The 13,448-nt window shown below is 30.9% G+C and overlaps 1 protein-coding gene across 3 annotated transcripts in view; it reads left to right on the top strand.

Moving 5' to 3' along the window:
* LOC103988734 (protein disulfide isomerase-like 5-4) overlaps positions 1 to 3,576 on the top strand; it is a 35,940-nt gene extending 32,364 nt beyond the window's left edge. For all 3 annotated transcript variants that reach the window (XM_065153941.1, XM_065153943.1, XM_065153944.1), the window contains 6 exons: positions 1,285 to 1,351; positions 1,509 to 1,655; positions 2,044 to 2,268; positions 2,783 to 2,944; positions 3,022 to 3,099; positions 3,200 to 3,576. In XM_065153941.1, coding sequence (XP_065010013.1) covers positions 1,285 to 1,351; positions 1,509 to 1,655; positions 2,044 to 2,268; positions 2,783 to 2,944; positions 3,022 to 3,099; positions 3,200 to 3,277 — 757 coding nt within the window. In that variant the 3' untranslated portion in view covers positions 3,278 to 3,576. The remainder of the gene's footprint in view (positions 1 to 1,284; positions 1,352 to 1,508; positions 1,656 to 2,043; positions 2,269 to 2,782; positions 2,945 to 3,021; positions 3,100 to 3,199) is intronic.
* The last annotated feature ends 9,872 nt before the right edge of the window (positions 3,577 to 13,448 follow it).

Below are 13,448 nucleotides of genomic sequence, written 5' to 3'. Positions count from 1 at the left end.
TTGCCCTTGTTGTTTCTGGGATCCTTGAAACATATATAGATCCATCGGTCCTTTTTTACCCTTGTGAGTACTCATAACTTCTTTTCCTTTTTTATCGTATATTTTTTTTCCACTTAGGTTAATACTCATAAAATAGTCTTCTTCTTCATCCCTGAGATGTTCAACATTGTCTTCTGGTAAATTCCCGTAAGATTCATTCTTTTGTGTCTTCTTTTCATTCATATAACCTAGCAACTCTTCTTTTATCTCAGGTGGACACTTTTTGCAAGCTGCTGCATTCTTGAAATTTCCTACTATATGTTGTTTTGCACAAAAAATACCACCTCTAGTAGTCTTATCACAGAATATGCAAGTCACTGCATTAGGATCTTTCGGATCCTTCAGATAATTATACTTCCATGCATGATCTTTTTTTGATGTCATTGGAGACTCTATTGAGTTGCTCTATACATTTGTCATTTATCTTGAAACCTAACAATAATTTCAAATAAATAAAAATTAACAATATTAAAATCAAAATAATCGGGAGCGGCAGCGGCAACTAGCAGGGTTAGGGTTGGGCAGCGACAGCTGATATCGGTGCTTTAGTTGGTTCGATTGAACCAACTAAAGCACCGGAGACCGAACCAAACCTAAAACGCTGGTTCGGTCGCCTGGTTTAACCCAGGCGCTCGCCCGAAGCGCCCAACGCCTGGGCTCGGAAGTGAAGCGAGGCGCTCGGGCCTCGCCTCGCCTCGCCCGAGCGCCTAGGCGAGCGCCCGAGCGTCTTTTTAAATCACTGGTGAGGATGACAGGAGATTCTTTCACATGGATTTGTTCACATCATTAGAGTTGTTCAATGGATTGATCAAGGGCACTATCTTTCTTTTGATAAATCATGCCAGTGGATTTGGAGTCAGGATATTTTCATATGTTGCTTCCAAGATGAGTCTTAAGTGCTTATGTTCATTTATTGATTCAAGAAGGCGAACAAATGCAACCTTTTGTTTAACTCTGTTTCTGCTGATGGCCTGTACGATCATTTTAAAGATGGGCATGAATTACACATTCCATGAAATTTGGTGCATCTTATGGCTTCTAACATTCTCTTTCTTTCTTGTGTGCAACAATTTTATGCTTATTGACCGCAGTTCTGATAAGCTGAAAGTAGATTTTCATTCATCTTTTCTAGTAACTTCTGATTCTTTTTTGAAATCCACTAGAAAATCTGAAATTACAGAATCCCTTTGATTACTAGATATGTTTTACTTTCAGTAATTTCTGTTACATTGGCAAATGTCACAGGGAAAACCACGGACACGATGAACATGAATCTTATTATGGAGAGCGTGACACAGATAGTTTAGTAGCGGTATATGCTGGTTGCTCTAGTTGAATTATTTAATTGCTGATGCTATTATTTAACATTATTTTCTTATGCCGTTTCATGTTTATAAAATTGAGGTTCTTTGATCTCATTCACCAAACTAAGACTCTATGAACTTATTGTTGAATTGGAAAAAATTTAGGCAATGGAAACTCTTGTTGCTCCCATTCCAAGATACTCTAGTAATATGGCATTGGCTGATGAGTCAAATCACTCTGTGGAGACAGCAAAACGTCCTGCACCATTGACTAGTGGATGTAGAATAGAAGGATTTGTACGTGTTAAGAAGGTAACCACCTTGTCACTTCTGTATGAGATAATGTGCAGTTCAAATATCATTGATTACATCTTTTCTTTAGACAATGGACAACTGTAACAAGAGGTAGCAGACCTTATTTTTTGTTCAGCTAAACTGGGTGACTTATAAGTGCTTTCTGCTTGTTTACTTGTACATACAAGCCACACGTTACTTTGTTGAACTTGAGTTTGTTGATCGTTTTATGGCATAACTCTATACTGTTCCAATGCATATATGTCAAAAATACTTGGTGTTTGTTTATATTTAATTGTTTAAGTTTCATGCTTGTATATTCACTTTTACATGATAAACTAGAGATGCAAGTTTTTTTTTCTTTTGGCTTAATTTTAAAGTTTGCTTTTGTTTGCTAATTATTCAGGTTCCTGGCACTCTTGTCATCTCAGCTCACTCTGGATCACACTCCTTCGATCCATCTCAGATAAATGTCTCGCATGTTATTTCACAATTTTCTTTTGGTAAAAAGCTCTCGCAGAGGATGCTGTTTGAAGTGAAGAGACTAACACCATATCTTGGCGGAAGTCATGATCGGTTGATGGGCCGATCATATATTATTAATCATGACCATGCTAATGCAAATGTTACTGTAAGTTTCAATAACATCTCTTCTGTTGCTTTATAGTTTTCTTCTTTAGGATTCTCCATCATCCTTCTCCCCAGGCACCTTGTTTGATGTCAAGTGACTGTAAATCCAAATCATGATATACTAACCAAAAAGAAGTGATCTTGTCCTTTCTTGTATCTTCTCACTGATGCTTTTCACGATAGTTAAACATAGATGGCCATTTATGGAAGCCATTAAACATAATTTACCTATTAAGAATTTGCATGGAGAAAGGAGACAGGCTTTTTGTTTGCCATTCTAAATTAGCCTAGATCTTTCTTGCTATCAAATAACTGTTTTGATCAAGATTAACATTTGATAATGAAGATGTTTTGCAAACCACAAGAACAGAGCAGCAACAAAAAGAAAAACGTGGGTGGTGTTTGATGCCACCTTTATTTGTGTAGCTTAAAACACAGATTTTTGAAGTTGAGTTACAGATAAACTTTCTGACTACTCGATAAATTCTGACTATGGTCTTCGTCTAAATTTGCAGATTGAGCATTATCTCCAAGTTGTAAAGACTGAAATAGTGTCGAGAGGATCTTCTCAGGAACTCAAATTGCTCGAGGAGTATGAGTACACAGCCCACAGTAGTTTGGTGCACAGTCTATACATTCCTGTAGCCAAATTCCATTTTGAGCCTTCTCCCATGCAGGTTGGCATCTGTTGCTTTATCAACTTGAACAAAATTTAGATAATCCATATTGTGAGATGCTGATCTACATATACCAGGTTTTGGTAACTGAAGTCCCGAAATCCTTCTCTCACTTCGTCACCAATGTTTGTGCCATCATTGGAGGTGTATTCACGGTGTGCACCTGTTCTGCTCAGCTGATGATGCATGCTTTTTGTTGCCTTGGGTTATTCTTCAGAATGCAGACTTTGCTGAATTGTTACTTTGAATTTTCAGGTTGCAGGAATACTGGACTCCATTTTGCACACCACTTTACGCCTTGTGAAAAAGATTGATTTAGGCAAACAATTTTGACATAGAAGAATGAAATCAAGCGCTCAATTTTTTGCCGATCCCATTAGGAATCATGATCATGCGTTTCTTGGTGAAGTTTTCAGCAAATGCAGCAATGGCCATTGTATTCCTAATTTATTATGATTTCTGCTGTGGAAGACATTTCTTCCTGAGCTTTCGCCCTAAGACCGCCGAGGCATAATTTGTTCCATGTCAAGTTAGTAAATGAAATGACAGGAAAGAGCTCCTTAGCATCTTTTGGGTTATTGAAGTGTTCTTACAAACCGCAAAGAAATGACTGCGTCCCATTTCATTTCGTTTGGTTTGGACCCCCAAAGGGAAATAGATAGCCGAGCTATCAAAAATGGATCATCAATATTAGCATCTTCGGCCATAATAGTGATACGTGTGACATTCCTAATTCACTGGAGGTATGAGCTACTTACTGTCCGCTATGCATACATAATACAATTGCAAGATACGCGAGCAAAAAGAAGGTTGGGTCGTGAGATCCAACGTTTTACCCACTTGCACTCCTGTCTGTATGCTGACGGGCAGTTTGAGATGTTCAATCTTACACTTGAAAGGAACTCCTCCATGGATTACTTGTAGAAGAAGGTGCAACGACAGATGCACAACAATTCAATTCCATGCCCGATAAGCAAATAAGACAGCTGCATGAATCGAATTACGCACATCCGATCCTTCCGCTGCAAATAAAACGAGATCCGAGTGACGGTGATCAGATTGTGACTGTTGAACGGCAGGTCGATCGGCTAGAAATGGTAGAGAGAGAGAGAGAGAGAGAGAGAGATTCGGCAGGACAACAAAAGCCGACCGTAGTGAGTTTGAATCTATTGCTCCAAAACAACCACAGTCCGCCGATGGTAGCGGTTCTGATCACCGGAAGCGAGAGTAAGAAACTAGAATCTGGTGCTTTTTATTTATTTTTTAATATTTGTGGGGCTTTTTGACGCTGGACTGGTACGCGGTAATGTCACCTGACGAAGGTCTTCGTGACATCAATTTTTTGTTTTGGAGACGCGTCGTCCTCTCACGGCAATTTCACCGCGGTTAGAATGGACCATCTGTGGTCTGCTCACCGTCGTGATAATAAGAAACTTGAATTTCGACGATTTGATTCCATTTTTATTTCTTTGAGGCTCTTTATCGCAAGGGTGGGGGCGATAAGCTTACTCGAGAGCCGTCTTTAACTCCTGCTCTCTGTCATCACGACTGACAAAGTGCTTTTCTTCTTCTGTATTATCAACCATGAGCTCTTCGGTACTGCTGGTGGTAGTGCAACGTCTCCTCGTCGGAGCAATGAGATTCGTCGTCGTCGACTCTTCATTTCCTGGCTCTCGCCCTCTCGCTCGTTTTCTCTCCCCTTACCTCATTTCTTCGTTGAGTGGAGTGTCTTGCATAGTCTCTCTTTTATTCATTTGTTGGTGACATTGAAGTCGTCGGGTCCAGCAGCCACAACGTGTGAGCAGGTTGAAGCCAACCGGGCCGATGACGTTGTTGTGAGCATAAAAATCAATCATTCTTATGCTTTCATTATACAAAATTTTTTAATATAAAATTCTAAAATTAAATAATAATAAATCTAAATTTACGATGCATATAGTCAGAAAGTTTTTAATCTAATCTATAGCTGCACTTCTATTGGATTCGAAAATTATAGCGATGTGAACTAGACTTATCTTCTCCTCTTTTTCTATATTTCTGATAACATTAATCACAATCTAATTATATCTATAATATATCTTATCTTCCTTCAATGTACCACAACACTATTAGTCATTCCTAATGTAGTCCAAAATGATCCCTGTAATTTATCTTATCAGGATAATTCTATTAGCACTATGTACATATATAAATGTGAATAGGATAGTGAAAACAAATTATGTAAATAAGAATGTTAATTATAATATCGAATTAGATAAATATTACCATATCTTTTATGTGTTACTCATAAACCCGCTCACAAACCTAATCATAAGAATATATTTCTTCAAATACTTTAAGCTATAAATTATAAGTGAATGGATCAATAGTCAATATAGTATAACTCAAATTCTTAATTGACATTAATTATTTATGAACTCTTTTTTTTCTAATCATCAACTATTTTATACCATAATATATAGAGCTACAATAATACGTACTATTCTTAGAGAAAAAAACTACTATGATATATCACAAAGTATCTTTAATGATTTAGCAATTGAGTCTGATCATACTAAGTCATGAGATAAAATTTTACATCATAAGACATGATTAATGATGACCTTAATGCATACTACAAAATCAGATTTTATTATTGATAATATAATAATATATTATTTTATATTTTTTCTTATAAATTATCCCTCCAATTGATATAGATATAAATCATAAATTGGATTTTCTGTTATCAATGTAATATCATAATTTCAAGCTAATCTAATTTCATAAATATAAGTATATAATCTTTTGTCCTTTCTAGATATCTTATTATTATTTTTTAATCTTTTAGTATTTTTATTTCTGGATAACTCTAATATTTATCTAGTATTTTAACTACAAAACTGATATTTGATCTGCTTGAGTATATAATAGACTTTCAACTATGCAGAAAAATATTTTTTTATCTTTTTTTTTTCAAGTCATTTTAAGAATACTTGATTAAAATTTTTTACTTTTATCATTTGCTAAATAAAATTATAAATTAAATCTTTCCACGACTCAATCAATATATCTTTTCTAAGACAATCCTAGTAATCATTGAAATTTATCCCTAAATATCTCAATGCTAATAACATAAAATATCTCATTCATATCAACTATCTTAAAAAATTTTTATGAGAATTTTTTTAGTTCAGTATAATAAATCAAGATCATTGCTGATAAGCAAAATATTATTTATATATAAGACTAATATAATAAACTTACTCCCATTGATCTTCAGATATAAATACTGATCAACAATATTTTTGTAAGTCTCAAAGAAGTAATGATATCAAGAAACTTTATATATCATTGTTTGGAGGCTTGTTTAAGGTTATCAATAGATTTTCTAAATTTACATACCAAATATTATATTTTTTATTTTCTCTCCGAATTATTTATGTTAACCTATATAAATCTAAATCCTCATTCAGAAAGCTTGTTTTTACATCTATATGATGTTACTCAAGATTATAATAAGTTATTAATATCATAGTGATTCTTAACAAGTTTATTTAAATAAATAAAAGAAAATCTCACGATCAATGCATTTTTCATGAGTAAAATATTTCACCATAAGTCTAGGTTTTATATCGTTTGATATTACCCTTTTGAGTCATGTTTATATAACAGACACTTTTACGATTCTTGGACAATTTGATGAGTTCTCATACACTATTTTGACTCATTAATTTTAGCTCTTCTTTTATTGTACTTTATCATTTTCTAGAATCATTACTTTTCACAATTTCTGAAAATAATGAGAGATCCTTTTGGTTCATATATTATAATTTTGATAAATATACCACATAATAATAAAAAAATTATAGGTCTCCTTTCCCTTTGAGATATTCTTAAAACTATCAATTATCATTATTTAACAAGTTCATCAATGATAATATTAATATTATGTGAGAGTTTATTAATATAATTTTGTTATTCACCTTTATCAAATCATTTAGTAATTTGAGAAATAATAATCTCTCGAATATAAAATGATAATGGAATATTAACTTCTATTTTCTTAATATCAAATTTATATTTTTGAGATTTTTCAATCATACTAATTCGTTATCTTCTAGGAATCTTACATTATCATATTCAACTATTCTTGTATCTAGAATAGTTTCTGAATCTAATTTATTTTTATGTGATTTGAAGATCTTTATCTTTGTAGAATAATCCCAAATATGTAAATATATCAAGTTAGGTTTCCTACCAATCTCAAAAGAGTTAATGTAATTGACTTACTAGGAACCCTATTTAAGATATACATAATCATTTTTAGAACTTCTCCTCATATTGATTTAGGTACAGAAGAATAACTTATCAAGCTCTCAAAATAGTAGATTTTGATCAGGTTCACCATAATTACCGTGAAATTTATCACCCTTATCCCATAATTTTGACTTTTTTATCTAATTATTTCTCAACTTCATTTATATATATATATATATATATATATATATATATATATATATATATATATAAAGATATTAATAGAATGAGACTTTAGATAGTCACATCTCAACAGATAATCTATAAAGGTGATAAGATATCTCTTTCCACTAAAACAGAAATATGAAGTGAACTATAGATGTAAGCATATATAATCTCAAAGAATTCATATGAAAGAATATCTTATTCTAATATTTAATTATGAGATTATTGTAAACTTAATATTCATATTAATTTTATATAGATTATTATACATAATTAAAAAGTTAACTTTTATTGAAACATAAACATAATGAGTTTACAACCACCAAAAGGAAATAATATCCTGATAATTTTAGATAATAAACCTGATTTTCTAAAATTATAGAAACATAATATGTTTTTTTAATGTCTATCAAATGGATAGTCTCTGGGCGTAAGCGATAAGTACCAATTAATAGTACTTTCACCTTTAGATGATTTTTTATAATAATAAATATTTCATTATTTTTTATTTTTATAATAAATTAAATATATATTATTGGTATCATATGTTAAAGCATCAGAATCAATCTATTAAGTATTGAAAAAACACTTATGTAATGTTTGATTTAAAATATACAAATGTCAAACATATACTTTTTTTTTTTCCAAACCAAACCTTATAGTTCTTCTTTACATAACTTTACTTACCATAAAGTAATACTTTACTATAAAAAAAAAATTTTATGAGTTTATATAATATTTATAAACTTGGGTGTTTTACGTTTAATTTTTTTTATTATTACTCACTCCTTGAGTAGTACTCAAAATATTATGAGTCTTTCTTACTTTAATCTTAATTCTTTTCAAACACATATACTAGTCGGCTAATTTAAGTTTCAATTATATATAATTTTATCGTAATGAATTTTAAATAAGCTAAACTAAGAAGAAACAGAAATAAGAATAAGTTATACGAGAAAAAACTCGACTATAATTATGATCATTGTTCTTGAGTTTACAACTTTATCAATCATATTAAGGATACAATCTTGAATTCCTTATATATTGTCATACTGAATTTCAATCAGTTTTTTCATTTATATGTCAGCCAATAACTTATTAGCAAATTTAAATTAATCTTTAAATATTCTAGTGTGTTAGTTATATACCATAACGAAATCTAAATTTTATTAATAATTATTATAAAACTGAGTCTTTTAAACCTTTTTGGATCATGTATCTCAATTATTTATTCTATAGAACTTTTAGTAGTTAAGTCTGTAATCCTTTCAATGATCAAAGTCTAACACACCCAATATAAATTACATATGCTTAAGTCATTTATAATAATTTAATCTTAAAACCGTAGGAACATTTATCAAAATATAATGAAGGAAGCACCACTATAATAACATAATATTAATATTATGTGAGAGTTTATTAATATAATTTTGTTATTCACCTTTATCAAATCATTTAGTAATTTGAGGAATAATAATCTCTCAAATATATAATGATAATGGAATATTAACCTCTATTTTCTTAATATCAAGTTCATCAATGATAATATTAATATTATGTGAGAGTTTATTAATATAATTTTGTTATTCACCTTTATCAAATCATTTAGTAATTTGAGGAATAATAATCTCTCAAATATATAATGATAATGAAATATTAACCTCTATTTTATTAATATCAAATTTATATTTTTGAGATTTTTCAATCCTACTAATTCGTTATCTTGTAGGAATCTTACATTATCATATTCAACTATTCTTGTATAATGATTAAAGCAATAAAATCTATACCCCTTTTAATTTTTCTAGATAACCAATAAAATATCTAGAATAGTTCCTGAATCCAATTCATTTTTATGTGATTTGAAGATCTTTATCTTTGTAGAATAATCCCAAATATGTAAATATATCAAGTTAGGTTTTCTACCAATCTCAAAAGAGTTAATGTAATTGACTTACTAAGAACCCTATTTAAGATATACATAATCGTTTTTAGAACTTCTCTTCACATTGATTTTGGTGATTTATGTATAGAAGAATAACTTATCAAGCTCTCAAAATAGTAGATTTTGTCTTTCAAAAATCTTATTCTACCGTGGAAACATGAATTGAACTATAAATGTAAGCATATATAATCTCAAAGAATTCATACGAAAGAATATCTTATTCTAATATTTAATTATAAGATTATTATAAACTAAATATTCATATTAATTTTATATAAATTATTATACATAATTAAAAAGTTAATTTTTATTGAAATATAAATATATTGAGTTTACAACCACTAAAAGAAAAATAATATCCTGATAATTTTAGATAATGAACCCGATTTTCTAAAATTATAGAAACATAATATGTTTTTTTAATATCTATCAAATGGATAATCTTTGGGCATAAGCGATAAGTACCAATTAATAGTACTTTCGCCTTTAGATGATTTTTTATAATAATAATAAATATTTCATTCTTTTTTGGTTTTCATAATAAATTAAATATTTATTATTGGTAATATATGTTAAAGCATTACAATCAATTTATCAAGTATTGGAAAAAAATTCTGTAATGTTTGATTTTAAATATACAAATATTAAATTTATACTTTTTTTTCTCAAACCAAACCTATAGTTCTTCTTTACATGACCTTACTTACTATAAAGTAATACTTTATTATAAAAAAAATTATGTGTTTATATAATATTTATAAACTTGGTGATTCACGCTTCAACTTTCTTTTATTATTATTCACTCCTTGAGTAGTACTCAAAATATTATGAGTCTTTCTTATTTTAATCTTAATTCTTTCCAAACACATATACTAGTCGGCTAATTTAAGTTTCACTTATATATAATTTTATCATAGTAAATTTTAAATAAACTAAACTAAAAAGAAATAGGATTAAGAATAAATTATATGAGAAAGAACTCGATTACAATTATGCTCATTATTCTTGAGCTTACAGCTTTATCAATCATATTGAGGATACAATCTTGAATTCCTTATATATTGTCATACTAAATTTCAATCAATTTTTTCATTAATATGTCAGCCAATAACTTATTAGAAAATTTAAATTAATCTTTAAATATTCTAGCATGTTAGTTATATACCGTAATGAAGTCTAAATATTATTAATAATTATTATAAAATTAAGTTTTTTAAACCTTTTTTGATCATGTATATCAATTATTTATTCTATAGAACTTTTAGTAGTTAAGTTTCTAATGCTTTGAATGATCAAAGTCTAACACACCCAATATAAATTGTATATGTTAAGTCCTTTATAATAATTTAATCCTAAAACCGTAGCAACATTTATCAAAATATAATGAAGGAAGCACCACTATAATAATATAATATAATATTAATACTTTAATTTTTTTAATAAATATTAAACTATTGATATCATCTCTATTTCTCATTTGGGTGAAATATTGATATATTTAGTATTCATACAAAAAATATTTATGGTGAACTGATACAATTCTCATGGAATAGGATTGTTACCTTTAGGTATACAACCTTGCAAGGATATAAAAAACAACATTATCTTACCGCATCGTATAATTATTCTTATTCGAAGTAGATTCTCCTTTAGAATTTCTAAATCTTTTAATTATATATATCATTATGAATATTATTTTTCTTAATGTCATTTAGGATTAATTCCCTGATGTAATTTTATTAGTCTAGGCCATTTTAGCAAATACAAGACCAATATAATAATATCCTATTTAAGATTAATTCTCTAATATAAAATCTTTATTATAATTTATATCTCATAAGCCTATCATCCCAAGCCACTTTTGCGGCTACCAATTAGATAAAACTTAGGCATATGAGCTATAAATAATATTTACCAAATTTCTTCAATCTAATTTGTATCGAAATAGTTCAATAATAATACAAATAATAATCATAAAAATTATCAAATATTCATCAACATAAAGAAAAACTCATATGATAACTATAATAAAGATGAAAAATAAATCATGCCTTTATATAAAAAATAAATATTATTTCATAATTTCAAACATATGCATGTAAATAATTAAATAAATATCCAAGAATAATAATTAAAATTTTATGAATATGTCGTACGAGAAAACTATAAAATAAAATCATAATTTTTAATTTTTTTTAAATTTTGCATGTAACCCTTATACCAATCAACCCTATTTAATTAGGTAGACCCATAATTGGGTTACCTAAATTAGGCTCGTACATTTGAGCCAATCATTCATCTAATTAGGCCTATTAAGATTAAAGTTGATTAAAATTTAACTATTCCTCGAATTTGATCAAAACTTAATTGATCAAATTTAAATTCAGTCAAGTAATATAAAAATAATCATAATTAAGTCTAATAAAAAAGTATTTAATTATAATAAATCAAATTAATTAATTTTATAATTGATAACATAATTTAGAAAATTTTAATTTCTAAAGGGTAAAAGTATAATTTTACTTAGAATATATAATGAAAAAATTTAATTTCTAAAGGGCATAAATGAAAGATAAAATTTAAGGACGTAGACTAGAATTCTTTCATTTCCAATGGGTAAAAATATCCTTTAAAAAGCCCTAATTTATAGATATTATTTTTTAAAGGAACGCTAGATCCTCGTCTTAAGCAACGGTTTAAGTGTTTTGCTCGTCTTAAACCAAGGGGAGAAGAAAGAGAAAGATCTAAAACTGGATAGGTGAGGAATAAATAGCTGGATCAGATGTAGTTAAGTATCTCAGAAAGGACTCGAAATCTGGCATTCAAGCCTAAAACTATCGATCTAGTGTTGCAGGATTAGTGACAGAAGATATAATAGAAGAATTCAAGTCGACATCGACAACAGATAGATTTCATTCGACAAGCAACATCGCAACGCTGGCGAGATAACAAGCGACTTCGAAAGGGAGGGACAAACTAACTACTAAACAAGCAACTCCAACAAAGGAAGGGACAATAAAACCGGTAAAGGAACCAATTAAGATATTAGGCATCAAATGAATTTCTACAACGGATAGGTTGGCAAGATAAGATTGTGATTGAGTAAAGAAAAAGTAATTAGAAAGGAACACCGGTTTGGTATGCGGTTATCTCAGAGGAGGTCCTTGTAACATTAAACAAAGTAACTGCATCCTCGGAGGGTAATCTCACCGCTATGCACGTGCCACATATACTGGGGCCAACCGTCTACGATCTGATAAAGAAAGTAGAATTTGGACGGTTTGGTACCATTTTCTCTTTTTCATTTTTGGCTGCTTATCTGCAGAATGTTGGGCGGTAAGCGCATCCGAGAGTCCTTTGGCTCTCTCGTGCTGCTGCTGATGCAGGTCTGTCTCTCCTCGACTCGACTCGACTCGACTCGTTCATCTCCTGGATCTCGCCTTCTCTCTCGTCTTCAGTCCCATTGCGTGGTCTCTGACATTTGCTGGAAGGTCTTGGACATCTCTATGTATTCATCGGCTTCGTTTCAACGTACCTTCAAACAATCGGTGGGCGACACTGAAACCAGCAGGACCGTCGGGCACAGTAGATGAGGAGGTCATCGGCGTCGCCCCCCCAGGGAAGGTCGTCGAAGAGGGAGATGGCAGCGCCCAGACCTGAAAGAGGCCTGGGTTGATACCGGCGCGGTGGAGGTAGGTAACAGGGGGCCCGAGAGGCTAGTTGGTGGAACCGCGGAGTGCGGCCAAGGGCCAAATGAGAGGTGGCCACGGACGAGGTCGGCAAGGTGGCAGAGGGGGGGAACGAGGGAGAAGCCGACGAACTGGTTGTCTGGGCCTCTGTGATGTATAACTCCATTAATTAGCAAACTCTCCCTTGCACAGCGGACGCGGTGTCCGAGTGCACTGGAACGGCACTGGCGCAACGCCGGGGGGAGGCCCACTCCGATGAACCTGTTCCGATGTCAAGCTGCTTATAAAGATTAAATTCATTGGAATTAGCTTTGCCAAAATTTACATTATAGAACGGGCGTATTATCTACGATTTCATGGCCGATGAATGGTAGCTTCATCGTACTTCAGTGAAGCCACCAGATGA

Source organism: Musa acuminata, chromosome BXJ3-6 (genome assembly GCF_036884655.1).
Source record: "Musa acuminata AAA Group cultivar baxijiao chromosome BXJ3-6, Cavendish_Baxijiao_AAA, whole genome shotgun sequence".
In the NCBI taxonomy this organism is placed as follows: Eukaryota; Viridiplantae; Streptophyta; class Magnoliopsida; order Zingiberales; family Musaceae; genus Musa; species Musa acuminata.
This window is presented reverse-complemented; position numbering and strand designations above follow the sequence as displayed.